This window comes from Heteronotia binoei, chromosome 5, assembly GCF_032191835.1.
Source record: "Heteronotia binoei isolate CCM8104 ecotype False Entrance Well chromosome 5, APGP_CSIRO_Hbin_v1, whole genome shotgun sequence".
Classification (NCBI taxonomy): domain Eukaryota; kingdom Metazoa; phylum Chordata; class Lepidosauria; order Squamata; family Gekkonidae; genus Heteronotia; species Heteronotia binoei.
Window position 1 is genome coordinate 145,969,247 of NC_083227.1, and position 18,966 is coordinate 145,988,212.

At 43.6% G+C, this 18,966-nt stretch overlaps 1 protein-coding gene across 1 annotated transcript in view; it reads left to right on the forward strand.

The window, feature by feature from the left end:
• The window catches only part of STK32A (serine/threonine kinase 32A), a 168,226-nt gene that overhangs the window by 29,365 nt on the left and 119,895 nt on the right, over window positions 1-18,966 (forward strand). The window contains exons 3-4 of the mRNA XM_060240559.1: window positions 9,095-9,150; window positions 10,706-10,857. Coding sequence (XP_060096542.1) covers window positions 9,095-9,150; window positions 10,706-10,857 — 208 coding nt within the window. The remainder of the gene's footprint in view (window positions 1-9,094; window positions 9,151-10,705; window positions 10,858-18,966) is intronic.

An 18,966-nucleotide genomic window follows, 5' to 3' on the forward strand; every position in this document is an offset into this window, starting at 1 on the left:
GATGACATTTTTAATCCATCCCCCTCCCCTGCTGCCTGAAGGTGCATTGACAGAAATCAAGGGCTACCAGTGGGATGTCTCCTGCCAAAGTGGAAGACTTGACAACCTTGCTGTTGGTACAGAAAAGATCCATTGGAGAATCTCACATAAATGGTATTTGCCATTGAAGGAGCCAGTGATCAGATTCAAGGTCCCCCAAGCCTGTAACTTCTGTGTTTTTCAGTAACAGGATCAAGGTGAAGGCAATGAAGACTTGCGTTTTCATTACAAGGTACTACAGTCAGACATTACCCCCTGAAATTAGATTTTTCAAAGAGCTCTCCCCAAAACCACAATCACAGCCAAATGTTCCAAATAACTTGGCTCCCTCCAGGCTTGATGTCCAGCAGCTGCCGTTGTGACATTTAACAGATATATTATTAATGACTCAATACTTTGAATAGTTACTTGGAAGTAAATCCAACTGAGGAACTTACTCTTAAGACACTGTCCATAGGATTGCTGCCTAGGGGTATTTTCAGACATGAGCCTCTTCTTTTATCAGGCAATACGATCGATGGCATATTGCTTCTGAAGGCTTAACTATAGACAAGGTGAATACCTGTTTTTCATAGCCAGGCTTTAGCCCTGGAGCACAGGACACATTTATTGTAAGCAAGTGAAAGCTATTGGTTAGTACCCTGACTAGGAATTGGGAGTTTGGAATTTAAATTCCATTCCATTCTAAACAGATAGACATATAAGAAGAAAGGGAAATGGCCATTTTTTGAACACAGGAAGCTGGCCCAACCTGACAAACACAAATTTGATCTTGCGGCTTATAACAGGGAGTGGGACTGCGGCTCAGTAGTAGAGCACCTTCTTTGCATCCATGTAGATGGGCTGAAGATCAAGCCCTGGCATTGCCAACAAAAAGGATCAGAGGTTGGGAATAGATTGGACCAAGGAAGTTCCCTGGCAGGGCATCAAATAGGAGCCCTGTTGGCCAGTCAGTATAGAATAGGGTTGCCAAGTTCAATTAAAGAAAAATCTGGGAACTTTGGGGGTGGAGCCAGGAGACATTGGGGGTGCAGCCAGGAACAAGGGTGTGACAAGCCTAATTGAACTCCAAGGGAGTTCTGGCCATCACATTTAAAGGGAAAGCACCTTTTTAAATGCCTTTCTTCCATAGGAAATAATTAAGCATAGGGGCACCATCTTTTGGGGCTCATAGAATTGGACCCTCTGGTCCAATCGTTTTGAAACTTGGGGGGTAATTTGGGGAGAGGCACTAGATGCTATACTAAAAGTTTGGTGCCTCCACCTCAAATAATAGCCCCCCCTTAGAGCCCCCAATACCCACGGATCAATTCCCTATTATTCCCTATGGGAATCGTTCTCCATAGGGGATAATAGAGTGCCCAGTAGACATTTCCCTCCCGCCCACGCTTTCTAAAGGGGGGGAGGGCCTCCATACCAGGGAATCCCCTGCCCCCTCCCTCTCTCACAGGCACAAATACTTACTTGGTCTCCTTCCAGCAGAACTTTGCTCGCTGTGAAAACAAAAGCAGAAGAAAGGGAGGGGCCGTTCTCCATGGAAACTGTTACTGACCCTTTCCCATGAAGCCCTTCCTGTTTCCTGTGCAGCCTTAAAGGGGCACACATTTTAAAAACTGTTTGCAGGTTTCTAAACCTGCAGGAGCTCTACAACGATATGACGCCTACATGCATGTTCTCCCCCCCCCCCCCCGATTCCAGATTTTTGGAGAGCGGGGGAGGAGGCTGCAAAGTAGGGGGCCCCCCACCAGGATTGGGAAGCCTAGAATAGAAAATATGAGTGGACCAATGAACTTGGGCAGTGTCACATGTACAGAGTTCATTTCCATCACACAGTGGTCAACTAGATTGCCCTGGGGAATTCAGCGCCTTTCATTTAAACAGGAAAGTGAAACCAGAATTTGTCTGCTAGTAACAGTAGTATAGTCTCCAACTGGAATCTATCATGAATGTATTAGGTGGCCAGTAGTGCAGTTCTAAACAAAATTACTCACTTCTAGTTCCACTAAAGTCGATGGTCTTAATATTCTGGGTTATAGAGCAAGGACAGCAAAATGTATGATGTGAACATAAGGCAAGCCCTGAGGAATCAGACCTAAAGTACATCTAGCCGAGCTTCCTGTTTCACACAGTGGCCAACCACATGCTTTCAGGAAGTTCCCTGGCAGGACGTGAAATGAAGAACTTTCCTACATTGTTGCCTCACTCCGTTTGGAATTCAGAGGCGCACTGCCTCTAAGAACAGAGGATCCACTAGGCTTCCCAACCCTCCTGCCCTGGCGGGGGACCCCAGGATTTCCACCCTCTTCCCCCGCTCCCCCCAAAAAGGAAGCGGGGGGAGGGGGGAAACGGCGCCGGGGAGCATGGCGAGCCGCCCCATCCCGGAGCAGGCGAGGCCGCCGCACCGCTGCCGCCCCCTCCTCGCCCACCGCAGCTGCTCCTCTGAGATGAGCCCATCTTGGAGGAGCAGCCAAGACGCGGCAGCAGCGCAGGGGAGGGCGAGGCAGGCCGGGAGCATTGCGAGCCGCGAATCCGGGCCCTTCTAGGACCAGACATGCGGCTCGCCACGCCCCTGGCCTGCCTCCACCCCCCTCTCCGATTCCACCCCAGAGGCGGAGCGGGCGAGGCCGCCGCGCCGCTGCCACCTCTTCTCCGCTCGCCGTGGCTGCTCCTCCGAGATGGGCTCAGGCTGAGCCCATCTCGGAGGAGCAGCCACGGCGAGCGGAGAAGAGGTGGCAGCGGCGCGGCGGCATCGCCCGCTCCAAGACGGGGCGGCTCGCCACGTTCCCCGGCGCCGTTCCCCCCTCCCCCTAGCTCCACCCCAGTGTCTCCTGGCTCCACCCCCAAAGTATCCTGGCTCCACCCCCAAAGTCCCCAGATATTTCTGGGGTTGGACTTGGCAACCCTAGGTTCCACTAAGTCATCATGGTGGACAGTTGTTGATAAACCTATCCTTCATGAATGTCTTTTAAACCAGGAGGATGCAAAAAAAAAAAAAAAAAAAGACAGAAGTTTGAAATTAGAAACCAGAACATTCAGATGCTTACCTAAGAGTAGCAGTGTTCTTACAAAGGAATTTTGAAGGAAGATTAGAAAGAGAGACTGCCGAATTGCAGTTGATAATGAAGCTCAAGACAATGCATCCTCCTGGACTGAACTGAGAGCTGGTTTTCCTGTCTCATTACCAATGTGAGCTATTATTATTTGGCATCTAAAATCACTCTTCAAGATATAAGGACCAATCCAGGTGTTCTAATTCCTAAGGATATTTTTGAAAGAAATCCAAATAGGAACAGAGAAATCCAAATAAAACAACTTTTCAGAATAAGCCAAAATGTGAATTGTGCTTGTCAGAAGAATCCTCCCTCCCACTGAAGAAGTGTGTTTGCATACAAAAGCTTATATCTGGAAAAAAAAACATTGTTGGTCTTGAAGCTGTTCACTCATTCTCTCTTCCCTCCACCTCCCTCCCTCCCAAAAAGAGGAGGAGCAGGTCCAGAGAAGGAAGCAGAAGTGCTCTGTGTGTGTGTGTGAGAGAGAGAGAGAGAGAGAGAGAGAGAGACTTGTCTCTGTATCTCTCCACAGGAAGCAGCCACAAAGTGCTCTGGGTGTGTGTGTGTGAGAGAGAGAGAGGCAAATGGATGGACATAACAAGGGAGTGGGGAGGGAGGCCACAAGCAAAGAGCCATTGAGGGAACTGGGGGAAAAGCAAGCTGTCATGTGGCTGCAGTAGCAGCCTTGGAAAAGGAAGGAGATGGAAGTTGCTTGGATGTGTGTGTGTGGATCTGAGCCCTGCACGGGCTGGTTGTGGCCCATGGGCCGCATGTTTGACACCCTTGCTTTGGAGGGTGGGCTCTATGACATTGTATCCCATGGAGATCTCTGTCTTCCCCAGGCTCTATCTGTAAATCTTTAGGAGTTTCCCAACCTGAATATGTCAACCCTGAATTCTAAGTTTACTTGAAAAAAAATTAGCTCCTTTCATTGTGGAGATATAAGCAGCAAGGCATACCTGTTCAATAAAAGATGAGTGGGATCCACAACTTTTTCTGGTCCCAAATGACTAACCAGTTATTTTTAGAAAATGTGTGGGGCCTGGTGGGGCTTGAGCCCAGCAGGGCTTCTGATTAGTTGTGCATATTAAAAGGCATCGTGTTTACAGGGCTTTTGTCAGAAACAGTGAAGAGCTGCTATTAGAGGTGTTTGTGGCTTTATTTCATGACATTTTGTGGTTGCCTCCATCTCATCTGGCAGCCATTTTATGGTTGGTGCCACCTTCTGCATCACCATTTTATTGATGGTAATCACTTAATTCCTGGCTGTGCTCTCCGTAGCTTCCAGAAAGAGCAACAGTGGATGGACCAGTTCTACTGTATCCTGCAAATTCAAAAGTTGGCTTCAACTACTGGCATTTTCAACCTGGTATTCTCCCATGATCTGAGACTTGCTTTACTAATGCTGCACATAAGTAATATTTTAGAAGTTTTGAAAGTTTTTATCTCGGTTCAGGTAATAGTTATTTTCCATTCACCAGTGGTTTAGAATAAATTACACTAGCTGGCTAGGACTACTATAGGGTTGCCAAGTCTAATTCAAGAAATATCTGGGGACTTTGGGGGTGGAGCCAGGAGACATTGGGGGTGGAGCCATAAGCAAAGTTGTTGCTAGCACAATTGAACTCCAAAGGGAGTTCTGGCCATCACATTTAAAGGAACCGCACACCTTTTAAATGCCTTCCCTACATTAGAAATAATGAAGGATAGGGGCACCTTCTTTTGGGGCTCATAGAATTGGACCCCCTGGTCAGGCTTTTTGAAACTTGGAGAGCATTTTGATGAGAGTCATCAGATGCTATGCTGAAAATTTGGTGCCTCTACCTCAAATAACAGCCCCTCCAGAGCCCCAGATCAATTCTCCATTATACCCTATGGGAATCGATCTCCATAGGGAATAATGAAGCGCCCAGCAGACATTTCCCTTCCCCCCGTTTCTGACGACTCTGAAGTGGGGGAGGGCCTGCTCCCACTTGGGGATTGGCATCTCTACTCATGAGTTGCTGAACTTCCAACTTCTTCAAAGTAACACAGAGGAACCAAAGGTTCAAGTTTACCTTTCCTATGCAAACGACCTCTGAAAAGATTGTGCAACCAACGGAGGGTCTGGGCTGCCTTCACAGCCACTGAGAGCAGCCATGTTGTACTGTCTCCTCCCCCCGCCCCCATTCAGCCTTAAAGACTCAGACACACCATCCCAAGAGGAAGCCTTTCCAAGCGTTGTCTGAAGCCTCCAGAGGTGGAAAGGCACATGGGGGCTGTGGGGGCGGGGCTTCCCCCTGCCAGCCAGCTGACTGGGAGTGGGAAGGAGCCTGGGAAACCAGGAGAACCCCCGCTGGGACCTAGGGATTGGCCTAGACTCCTCACTCTCAATAAATTGTTTTGCTTGCTGTCACTTTGAATCCATCATAAATATGTTACATTGTTTCTTGCAGTAGGGGTTTTTGCAAAAAGAGGTCAAGCGCATGGACCGTTCCTTTCCACTTCTTAATTGGTTGGAAATGAGTAGATGAATGAGGCAAATTGTAATTTCCGGTCCTGTCACTTTGTTATGATCATTTCTTAGCTAACAGCTTTATAGTTTTAGTAATTCCTGATTTCTGCCACATTCAAGAGACTTGTACTGCTATAAGCAGAACTAGAGATGGTAGGGTTGCCAAGTCCAATTTAAGAAATATCTGGGGACTTTGGGGGTGGGGCCAGGAGACTTTGGGGGTGAAGCCAGGAGACATTAGGGGTGGAGCCAAGATCAAGGCTGTGACAAGCATAATTGAACTCCAAAGGGAGTTCTGGCCATCACATTTAAAGGGACGCACACCTTTTCAATGCCTTCCTTCCATAGGAAATAATGAAGGATAGGGGCACCTTCTTTGGGGGCTCATAGAATTGGACCCCCTTGTCCAATCGTTTTGAAACTTGGGGGATATTTTGGGGAGAGGCACTAGATGCTGTACTGAAAATTTGGTGCCTCTACCTCAAAAAACAGCCCCCCCAGAGCCCAGATACCCGCGGATCAATTCTCCATGATTTTCTATGGGAATAAATCTCCATAGAGAATAACAGAGTTCCCAGCAGACATTTCCCTCCCCTCCCCCCGCTTTCTGACGACCCTGAAGCGGAGGAAGGGCCTCCAAACCGGGGGATCCCCTGCCCCCACCTGGGGATTGGCAACCCTAAGAGATGGTGATTTAGGAACTATAGTGACCATGCCTTGGTATGAGGTGTTTCTGAAGTTTGGAGAATGCTAGATTTCCAACTGATAGTTATTTCTTTGGTTATTTATACCTTGCTTTGCTCCCCAGTGGGAATTTAAAACAGCGTACAGCATCATTCTTACCTTCTCCATTTTATTTTCATGACAACCCTGTAAAAATAAGTTAGACTGAAGGGAAATGACTTAACTACATTGATCCAGTGAGCTTCTACCACAGAGTGGAGATCTTAACTTGGGCCTCCCAGATCCTTGTTTGACACTCTAATTGCAACACCATGCTGGTCCCTAATTCAATACTTATTGTGCTTCAAAACAGTAGGGAGGGGTGTGAACTGGAAAAATGCAGACCAGTTCATGGTGTGCCTCACTTACAAACCATGGACTATCATGAACTTTTAGCCACCTCAGAGTCTGGTGTGCTAGAGCAGGGGTGAGGAACGTCAGGCCTGAGGGCTGTAAACGGCCCTCGAGATCACTTGGTCTGGCCCTTGGGGATTTCTGGGCTGAGCCCTCTCCTCTCTTGTGGGCATTGTGAAGGACTGCTGTTGGGATATGTGGGTGCCTTTAAAGGTCTGCTGGGAGCAGCTGAAGGGAGGGAGGGCTGGCAGAGGTGGGGGTGGGAGCCAGCTACCTCCAGTTTAGTTTGCATATGATTATCCCAGATGGTGTGACCTAATATGCTAATGAGTGTGTGACCTAATATGCTAATATTAGGGGATGTGGTCTACTATGCCTGGACCTTGGCATATGCCTAAGGTGGGCGGGATGGGGTCTGTGTGTGTGCTGAATTAAGCTCTCCCCACGTGACTTCAAATAGAAAAAAAATATTTGCATTAATTTTGCCGGCCTGAATTGTTTTCCCTCGGCGGAGCACAGTTTTTTAAGTTGATCATTTTGTATGGCCCGCGAATGATGTTATAAATATCCAAATGGCCCTTGGCAGAAATAAGGTTCCCCACCCCTGTGCTAGAGGCATGAAACTCACAGGGGATTGCCAAATGGCCAAACTTGCAGGCAGTCATTTCCCCAGAAAATACTTTCCTGGGGATACCTTCTGGGGGGGGGGGGCGTAACTTGGACCCCACAAATCCAGTCCTCACCAAACTTGGAAGAGATGTAGAAGAGGTCTAGCTTGCACAGGATTTGTTCTATATACTCCTGAACCTCTGGAACCTGAACTTGTCAAAATGACCACTTGCTGTCACTTTGAATCCATCAACGGTGTTTCACACTTTCTTGCAGCTGTCATTTTGGGAGGTGCAGGTTCTGGAGGTTCAGGAATGTATAGAATGGATCCTGTACAAACTAGAGATGTCAGCTTGGAGGGTGTGTAGAGGAGCATCTGGGGGAGGACCACTGTCTCTAACTTGCACAGACTCTGTTCTATATACTCCTGAACCTCATGAACCTGTGCCTCTCAAAATGACCAAGCCTCAGGAGTGGATAGAATAGAAGGGCAAGCTAGAGATATTAAAGTCACTGGAGACCTCTCCCAGATGCTCCTCTACATGCCCTCCAAGCTCTTGCTTTGAAGTTATGTATACATTTTGATTGGGTGGAGACAGTCTGGAAGTAGCTCCACTCATGAACCCGCACAAACCTCTACAAACATCTTGAAAATTTGTAGAAAGTTCATGCTGGGTGACCTGCCATGAACTTAACTTCACAAAGAATGAGCTGGCCAAAATTTGTCCCAAACTTTAGTTCACGAGTCAGTTTGTACCCATCCCTAGAAAACAGTAGTAGGGATGCAACAGAACTATATGGTGGAACAATATTACAAAACATGATGTTTTTGTGGCATTGCACAAGCTTTAAACAAGTGTGACAAAGATGCTTGTGCAGGTAAAAAAGGAAGGTTTCAAAGCCACTACCTTTCTTTGGTGTGTGGTGATTTTCTCCTTCAGTTTTTAACCTACTCATAATCTTAGGTGAAGTACATTCTGTGTGGCAGTTGGTCATAAAACATAATTTTGGACTCTGTATTGGGTGAGGTGATACTATGGTTAATTCTTTTATTTGCTTCCTATTTAAAGAAAAGTTCTGTGTAACTTGAAAGTTCACATCTACCTAAACAGAAGAAATTGTTCAAAATAATCATTTTGTGCGCCTATGTTTCAGCTTGAACAGTAAGAGAATCAAGGTCTGAAAGTGAAAAAGAGAGATCCCTTTATTTAGCATGACTTTAGCTGAATACAGATAAAACTGAATTTCATTGTTGTTGTTTTTGTACTGAGCACTTATTCCACAGTGGATAACTGATGTATACAAAATAATATGGAGTAGCAGTCCAGCTAACATCAGAATAAACAATTAATTTATAGTGCAGGGGTCCCAACATGGTGCTATGGGCACCATGGCACCTGCCAACACCTCTCCTGGCTCCCATCAAGTGTTCTTAGGAAGTGGTCAGGGCTTTTGCTCAGCAGGGCTTCTGATTGCCTGTGTAGATTAAAAGGCATCCTGTTAAACTCATCTATTGAGGAGAGATTGGCATGAAATGTTGAAGAGTTACTCGCATTTTGTGGTTGGCTCTGCCTTCTGCATCAGCCGGTCTGTGATTAGCTCCACCTACCACAGCAGCCATTTTGTTGTTGTGCCCACTGCTCTTCATTGGAATTCCAAAGGTGCCTGCAGGTTTAAAAAGGTTGGAGACCCCTGTTATAGTGAGTCTACAGTTTAGTGTATTACAATAAATTGGGCTGTCCTATACTGAAACAGTCAAAGATAGTTATTTTTTAATGTTGAATGGATAAGTCTTTTATTATTAAACCTTTCCTCTTCCTTACAGTCTCATTTGACCATTTTGAAATTTTGAGAGCCATTGGAAAAGGCAGCTTTGGAAAGGTATGTTTTTTGCAGACTAAACTAATAATTTATGTGATGGAGACCAAGGTGTTTCAAACAAATAAAGACTTCCAATAAGTAAAAGTTGAAACCCAGGAAAACTGCATTGTCAGTGGATAAAAGCTGAGCCTTATCTTCTGAAAAGCAAAAGAGAATTTAAGCCCTGTTCCTTATAGGCTCAGAATTCTCAAATTGTATTACAGGATATTAAACTGTTCTTATTGATAAACCAGAGCTGGTGCTACAATTGTATGTAAATATCCGATAGAGAAAGACCTTCCACTGGGGCAAATCAGGACATGCTGGCATTCTGCCACTTTTCTTTTCTCCCAACCTATTCACTTTGCTCTTTGGGAAATGGTGTGTGAGGAAAGCAGAACTATTCTTCAGGAATGATATAATACCACCTCCATACTTTTTACCAAAGCAGAATCTTGTTTGTATTGAAAAGTCTTTATTTCAAAGTCACTATATGCTCATAAGATCCTATTGTTATGTTTAGAAAGTATCAACACAAGCTGGCCCAAAATGGCAAGGAAGCACAATCTCTTACATTAATTCAGGCAGCTGGTGTATGTATGGTTGCTAACCAGCAGCTGGCAATCAGTGGAAATCTGCAGGTGGGATCAGCATGATGGTATTACACCGTTTCCAGAGAAAACCCAGAAATGAAGTCACTCTGCTCTAAGAATCACTGGAGATTCATAAAGCAGGGTAACGTCATTTCCGGTTTCTCCCCAGAAGTTATATAATGCTTTTGCTCTGATGTCAATTTTTCTAATTTTTTTATTCTCCCATTGGCTACCAGAATGGTGATGAGCAAACCATAGAGTTTCAGCAAGTTCTACAGCTGCATAACATAACTTCCCTACCCGTAACGGGAACCTGGCTTCCCTAGGCCTATGGCGTAAACTAAGGAACAGGTTGTTGCATAAGACCTCTCAACACGTATAAAGTAAATCAGTTTGGGATGAAAAAATTAAAAATCATTGGCTTTCCTCCTTGTTACTCATTGACAATGGGAAAGTATCATTTTAGTTTTTGTTGCTGGCTGTTCTTAGGGCAGTTGACCATGGGGCTAGCTTGTCCTAGAGAAGAATGGGGCCGTTGTAAATGAGGAAGCATCTTAGGAATGTAAAATTTTATTAGAGATGAGATCCTCAGGTAGCCACTCTTTAAAAATAAAGAGTTTTATAGGTTCCCAATTGTGTTTAAAAATGTTAAGGTCAATTTGACCCCATTTATGTTTTTGTGAAGTTTTGATGTTTTCAGTGAGGGGTATTTTTGACCCCAATTCCAAATTTTACTCTCTTTTGTCCTGGATTTCTGAAGGAAGTTATTCTTGAGGCCTGATTTTTTTTTTCTTAGTAGCTAATGCCATGACAGAGTTACCAGGTTTCTATTGGGTTTTTTTTTTTTTGCTGTAACGTGGCGCCACTTTGACCCCTATGCCAAAGCAGTATAGTCGAGTTTTTTCCTTGGGAGGGTTAAAAGGGTGCATTAATTCTACATGCTCAGTTCTGTAGAATACACTGTCTTGATTTCTTTTCTGTAGGTATGCATCGTTCAGAAGAATGACACCAAGAAAATGTATGCAATGAAATACATGAACAAGCAGAAATGTGTTGAGCGGAATGAAGTGAGAAACGTCTTCAAAGAACTGCAGATCATGCAGGGTCTTGAACATCCTTTCCTTGTTAATCTGTGGTAAGCAAAGTGTTGTCCCTTTGCAAGCATATGCCTGCCACATATTTCCAAAATGTCATTCTGTAACGATGTAGCCATGGATTTTCTGGAAACCTAGTTCTGTTTGATTTGACCCATTTCAGCCTTGTTGCAGTTATTGGTGTGCACAATGCTGGTTGGCTTACTTTTTCTAACAAGCACCTTTGAATGCTTAGACAACCTTGCTTCCTTTGAGGAAAACAGCAGGTTCCCGGACCACCTGCAGTTTAAACTGGGGTCTTATTTAGCCAAGGCCTTTATTATAGAGTCCCTGTTCAGTTCCTTTTATAATTAGTTGGGACCTTGCCTAGCTTCAGACAGTAACTGCCACACTGATTGGTTTTATTTATTTCAGAACAGACATTGTAACATTTTGGCCAAACAGCAGATGTACTACTAGATTTCGTGATGGGACTTATTTCCTTAGGAAATAAACTTTAGTAACAATAGGCAAATAGCAAGCCTTTATTGGCATAAAACAGATTTAGCAGTAAAATAGCAATATAAATAATATAAAATCCTAGATTATAAAGTACATAGGGAGCTAAAATACATAAAATAAGTAAAATATATATGAGTCGAGTTTAGCCAAATTAAATAATTAAAACAAATAAAATGTGGTCATTCCAGAACCATTCTCTGTCGTATTTCCATGGCCTGTTGGAGAAATCTAGCCACCATTAAAGTTACCTCAGCGCAAGTGTCATTTAAAAGTTTGTGGACTTTGCCTGAATCAGCACAGCCCAACATATCTGCTAAGATATCTTCCAAGTATATACAACAAATATAATCATAAAGAGGACAGTTCGGTAGTACATGGGAAATAGTTTCAATACACTTGGAATTACAAAGACAGTGTCTATTAGAGTACTCAATCCTGTTAAATCTACCAAATAGGATAGCAGATGGTAATGCATTACATCTTGTTAACGAGAACGCACGCCGTTGCTGTGGAGCTTGCAGAGAGGAGAAATACGCTAATTTCCCTACTGAAGTAACAATAGGCATTCACATATAGATAAATTAACAGTCCCCTGTGAAAAACCAATCTCAGAACAAAAGACAATTTCAACTAAGAAAGAAAACTCAGAGCCTTCTGCTCAAAGTGCTGTTTCCATTGGCAGGATTGTTTTGACATGAGGGAACATGTAAACATTCCATTACCAACCTGCGGTATTAAAAAGGATGGTCTTAGGTAGCCTGTATTATATATTGCATTGTGCAGATGAGAACTGGATCTCTGTCTAAAGTCTCCTGATCTGCCCCAAGCACTTTATTATTTAATGCTGCCATTGCTATTGTCCTGTGCTGACATGATTGATATCCTTGAAGAAAGTAATTTGCCATTGTTCAATCTAGCAGCAGTTCCCTTAAAAATATCAAATATTGAGGAGAGGAGCAAAATATCACCGAAATAAGTGAGAGGAAAACTAAGAATTCAGTATTGCAGGGAGCAGAGATGCTAGCACTTTGATCTGTGTGGGAGAAATGCCATTGCTCTGTAGGCCCCATTTCTCAAGGACGCAGTCAGACAAACACTTTGCTTCATTATTGTTGCTTCTCTGTTGGTGGTGGTGCTTTGGTGGGGGGGGGCAACAGTGGGAGGACTTCTAATGTCCTGGCTCCATTGATGGACCTCCTGATGGCACCTGGATTTTTTTGGCCACTGTGTGACACAGTGTTGGACTGGATGGGCCATTGGCCTGATCCAACATGGCTTCTCTTATGTTCACCTTGGGATTCTTATGATTTTGTTGATTGCAGATGTTAATTAATGTTAATAATATTTTCTCAGTAATTTTATCATGGTGTGTTTGTTTCTTTGATATGCTGTTATTCTGTGATTCTCTCAGATATCTTTGAGTTTCAAATATATGACAAGCTGTCAAATATTAAGTACAATTTACTGTTTCATGTTGTTATCTGTAAAATGTTGTCAAGCAAACACCATATCTTAGAGAGGTCTGAGGGAGTGCAGAGCTGAGATAAGCTGAGACAGCTGAGTTGTGGTAGCTGGGGAACTGCTGTTTGTTTGGTTGAGTGGGCTGAAGGTGATTGAAAGTGATTGTTGCTGATTGCTTAGGAGTGGCTGTGCCCACCACCCTCTTTGCATTTTAAGCTGCGCCTTGCTAAAGGCGCGAGTCGAAGGGCGACAGCTAAAGTGCTCTTGGCCTGTAGCTCTTAGCCTGGGAGCTCTGTAAGGACCAGGAACCCAGATCCCTAATTTCCTTCTTCTCCCAATAAGGTAGGTTGACCCTCCGGAAGGGGAGCCACTTAAACAAACAGGATTTAAAGAGGACTGTATATTTAAAAAAAAAACAAAAAAAACCCTATCATGAAGGTAGAATACTAGCAGAGGGGTGGGGGCTTTCCATTGTTTTGCACTGAGTGCCACATGTATGACTATCTCCCCACAGGACAGAAGTCTTGGGTGTGTGATTGATGCAAGGAGCTCCTGGTCCTCAAGGAACGAGTTTGTACCCTTGAGGCCGAGGCGACTGCCCTGGAGAAGCGGAGACGGTCTGTTAGGCACTTGGGGAAGACTGTGATGGTGACAAACAGTATGGACTGTCTGCCAATGTCTCGAGGCGGCAGGAGGAAGCTTGCGGGCCTAGCTTGCTTGGGAAATTATAGATGTTTGTATGCAAATGCTAGAAGTGTTCGAAGTAAAATTGGTGAATTGGAATGTTTAGTGTTGGGAGAAAACATAGACATTGTGGGAATTTCAGAAACTTGGTGGAATGAGGAGAATCAGTGGGACATGGTGATTCCTGGATATAAGTTATATCGGAAGGATAGGGAGAGAAGGGTTGGAGGTGGAGTGGCTCTGTATGTCAGAGCGAATATACGGTCCAGTAAGACTGAGATCAGAGAATTAGATTCCCTTCTAGAAATGCTTTGGGTTGAAATAGAGGGCCCAAAAGGAAATTTAACTATGGGAGTTTGTTATCGCCCACCAAATCAAAAGATAGAGGACGATTATAATATGATGGAAGGATTAAAGATAGCGGCTAAACGTAAAAACTGTGTCGTAATAGGTGATTTTAACTACCCGCAGATTGATTGGGTCAATACGTGTTTTGGTCGAGAGAAAGAGATTGAGTTTCTTGATGCTCTCAATGACTGTGCTATGGAGCAGATGGTCTCAGAACCTACCAGGGGTGGGGCGATCCTGGATTTGGTCCTAAGTAATGCCCCAGACTTGGTGAGAGATGTAAAAGTGATGGCACCGCTTGGGAGCAGTGACCATAATGTTATTGATTTCACCATTTGTATAAATAGGGAGTTGCCCCAAAAGACCGGCACAACCACGTTTAACTTTAAGAGGGGTAAATTCTTTGAGATGAGGAGGCATGTGAAGAGGAAACTGAAAGGAAAGGTAAATACAGTCAAAACCCTTGGGGAAGCTTGGAGGCTATTTAAAACTACAATCCTAGAAGCTCAGATAAAGTATATACCACAAGTTAGGAAAGGCACAAACAGGTATAAGAAAAGGCCTGCATGGTTAACAAACAAAGTAATAGAAGCTGTAAAAGGTAAGAAGGACTCCTTTAAGCGGTGGAAAGCTAGTCCAAGTGAGATTAATAAAAGAGAACACAGGCTGTAGCAAATCAAATGCAAGACTGTGATCAGGCAGGCAAAAAGGGACTATGAGGAGCATATTGCAAAAAACATAAAGACCAACAATAAAGATTTCTTCAAATATATTAGAAGCAGGAAACCAGCCAGGGAGGCAGTGGGGCCCTTGGATGACCAAGAGGTCAAAGGATTACTGAAGGAGGATAGGGAAATGGCTGAGAAGCTGAATGAATTTTTTGCCTCCGTTTTCACTGTGGAAGATGAGAAGTGTTTGCCTGCTCCAGAACCACTTATTTTGGAAGGGGTGTTGAAAGACCTGAGTCAGATTGAGGTGACAAGAGAGGAGGTCCTACAACTGATAGATGAAGTAAAAACTAATAAGTCACCAGGTCCGGATGGCATACATCCAAGAGTTCTGAAAGAACTCAAAGTTGAACTTGTGGATCTTCTGACAAAAATATATAATCTTTCATTGAAATCTGCCTCTGTTCCTGAGGACTGGAAGGTAGCAAATGTCACCCCCATCTTTAAAAAGGGTTCCAGAGGAGATCCGGGAAATTACAGGCCAGTCAGTCTGACTTCAATACCGGGAAAGTTGGTAGAAACCATTATCAAGGACAGAATGAGTAAGCACATTGATGAACACGGGTTATTGAGGAAGACTCAGCATGGGTTCTGTAAAGGAAGATCTTGCCTAACTAACTTGTTACATTTCTTTGAGGGGGTGAACAAACATGTGGCCAAAGGAGACCCAATAGATGTTGTTTACCTTGACTTCCAGAAAGCTTTTGATAAAGTTCCTCATCAAAGGCTCCTTAGAAAGCTCGAGAGTCATGCAGTAAAAGGACAGGTCCTCTTGTGGATCAAAAACTGGCTGATTAATAGGAAGCAGAGAGTGAGTATAAATGGGCAGTCTTCACAGTGGAGGACGGTAAGCAGTGGGGTGCCGCAGGGCTCGGTACTGGGTCTCATGCCCTTTAACTTGTTCATAAATGATTTGGAGTTGGGAGTGAGCAGTGAAGTGGCCAAGTTTGCAGATGACACTAAATTGTTCAGGGTGGTGAGAACCAGAGAGGATTGTGAGGCACTCCAAAGGGATCTGTTGAGGCTGGGTGAGTGGGCGTCAACATGGCAGATGAGGTTCAGTGTGGCCAAGTGCAAAGTAATGCACATTGGGGCCAAGAATCCCAGCAACAAATACAAATTGATGGGGTGTGAACTGGCAGAGACTGACCAAGAGAGAGATCTTGGGGTCGTGGTAGATAACTCACTGAAAATGTCAAGACAGTGTGCGTTTGCAATAAAAAAGGCCAACGTCATGCTGGGGATTATTAGGAAGGGAATTGATAACAAATCAGCCAGTATCATAATGTATAAATCGATGGTGCGGTCTCATTTGGAGTACTGTGTGCAGTTCTGGTCGCTGCACCTCAAAAAGGATATTATAGCATTGGAGAAAGTGCAGAAAAGGGCAACAAGAATGATTAAAGGATTGGAACACTTTCCCTATGAAGAAAGGTTGAAACGCTTGGGGCTCTTTAGCTTGGAGGAACATCGCCTGCGGGGTGACATGATAGAGGTTTACAAGATAATGCATGGGATGGAGAAAGTAGAGAAAGAAGTACTTCTCTCCCTTTCTCACAACTCCCTTTCTCACAACTTGTGGGCGTTCAATGAAATTGCTGAGTAGTCAGGTTAAAATGGATAAAAGGAAGTACTTCTTCAGCAAAAGGGTGATTAACATGTGGAATTTGCTGCCACAGGAGGTGGTGGCGGCTACAAGCATAGCCACTTTCAAGAGGGGGTTAGATAAAAATATAGAGCTGTGTGTGTGTGTGTGTATATATATATATATATATTTGGCCACTGTGTGACACAGAGTGCTGGACTGGATAGGCCATTGGCCTGATCCAACATGGCTTCTCTTATGTTCACTGCATTTGTTATATCAAAATATGTCAGATAAAACAAAGGTTATATGTTGTCTGTCAAATATGATATGATATAATAGTGATTTATAAACTATTTTCCAGGAAAGCTTTGTCTCTGTGATCTTACTGAAGGCAGGGCAGTTAGAAGATTGACACCTTACCCTTTCTTAATGAAATCTCTCTCTGCAGTGCATAGTCATGCTGTGTTCTGTGGCACACTCCCAGTTCACAGTGGGTAGCAATGAGGTCTAACAGTGCTCTTCATGAGCAGAATCGTACAGAATGACCCAGAATTTGAAGTTAACATACAGGGGTCTTTTTACAAATACGCAAAAGTTTGTTGGCAGCCAAGTCATTGTGGGAAGTATTCTCTGGAGTCTGAAGGCGTATTCTCTGGAGTGCTGTTGAACACCACTGTGATATGCAACCACATTATCAGCTATCAATAGTACTACATATTGCAAGTCAACTAGCAAATAATGTCAGCTATCAACTATAGAGGTAATATATAATTTTGGGCATTAGGGTTGGCTAAATGAGGGCACAAATTTTAACATTAATAATAATAATAAATAATAATAAATTTTATTTATATCCCGCCCTCCCCGCCTAGGCAGGCTCAGGGCGGCTAACAACATATTCAAATAAAAAGTTATACAGTAATTTTAAAACAGCATTAAAAAGTTATAGAGTAATTTAGAATCGGCATTATCTTAAAAATCATTCCAATTTACATAATTTAGCAGTAACAGTGATGTTCCTGGCGCTATTCTGTATATTTGCATAATGGCGAAGATCACTGAAAAGAGTCACTTTGGCGGGTCCATCAATTCGGCCATCCTTAGTCAGCAGTCTGCGAAGGCCAGCCTAAAAAGGATGGTCTTGCAGGCCCTGCGGAATTGGTCAAGACTCCGCAGGGCCCGCACCTCTTCCAGGAGCTGGTTCCACAGGCATGGAGCTGCGACGGAGAAGGCCCGTGCGCGGGTGTTCTGCAATTTCGCCTCCTTTGGCCCAGGGATAGTCAGCTTGTTCTTCCCTGCTGACCTCATTATTAGAACAAAAAAGATATTTCAATCCTTAGAAGGTTTGATACCAGTGGTAATTACAGATACAAATTGCAGAAGTTAACTCTGAGAATGAAATTAATTTTGGTTAATAATCATACATTATTTTAACTATTATCAGTGTTCTGTTAGGTTTCCACAAATGTCAATAGTTCACTACATTTTTGCTCGCTCTTTGGTTTTCACTGTGATGTACACCGTCAGAGAAGAAGCTAAAATATGCAAGGCTAGGGCTAGGCAGCCCTGACTCATACCCTGCTAACAAATGACTCAGTAATAATACTTGTTTTAAAAGGTAGTCTGACACCAATGCAGTGATGCTCTTGGTTTCCTATAGTACTTAACTGCAGTCAAATAATGAGCAGTCAATAAACCAGTCAACAATATCTGATGCGTCAACAGACTATCATGTCAAACAAAGCAAGTAGCTGTCATGTTGTCAGTCTGGAAAATCAAACAAAAAATTGCAAAGCAGAATTTTGGGAAGAATTTTTTGGAACCTTACATATGTTGGGATATGGGAGTTGTATAGATGCTTTAGAGCAGTCCACACACATGGTCCTCACAGAACAAGATCGAGCGTTATGAAAAGGAATCAATTGTCCATGTTGTTCTGGACCCCCCCCTCCCCAAATTTCAGGATAGGGATGAACAAGGTTTACAGAGAGGTCTGTGTCATAATATTTGGATGTTCCTATACCCAATAGATAAGGAACCAATGAAATATTCTATCAGTTTTCAGTCAAAGTGAAGGTAGGCACCATGACGTAAAAAATTAAACACATCAAGATAGCATATTTCTTGCATGGTAGCTGCCTTGAGGGCTCATTTTAAAACTTGACTGAAATGTATACATGGTAAGGTTATTTTAAAGCACAGGTTTTGGAAACCTAATAAGCTCTCATCTTATTTCTTAGTATATTTCAACGATAAAGCATTTCCCACAAATATTGGGTATTCTCCCATTAATTGGGAGGGGCAGTAATGATAAATAATGATATTTTTATTCTTCTAGTTTCAGTGTTTTGAACTGAAACTAGAAGAATATTATCATTAGTGTAGTGTCTTGTGCTTAACAAAAGCACCGTGCGGCCATGCAGCAGAGGCGACCAGGGGAAGTCCCTTGGTCGCTCTGCGCAGCACGGGAAAAGACTCCACCAATCAAGAGCAGTGACGGCAAGTTTGACTGGCCAGGATTGGACTGGCCAGCTGGAGGGCTGTTCCGGGCCGAATGTATATAAAGTGGGTCCCGGACCACGTTGCCCCGTTCTGTGATGTACCTTCTAATAAAGTATGTTGCCATCTGCACGTCTCGTCACTGAGTACATTACAATTATTATCATTAAAGTCATTATCATTATCTCTTAAGAATGAATGAGCTTCTTGCTATATAGACTGTTTAGCAAAGGCTTTCCACAAAAACCACTGAAAAACAAAAGATAAATCACATAATGACCCGTCTCCATTACTTGAAAGATTTATGTGAGTTTAACAGAACTATGCTCTGTGTTTAATGC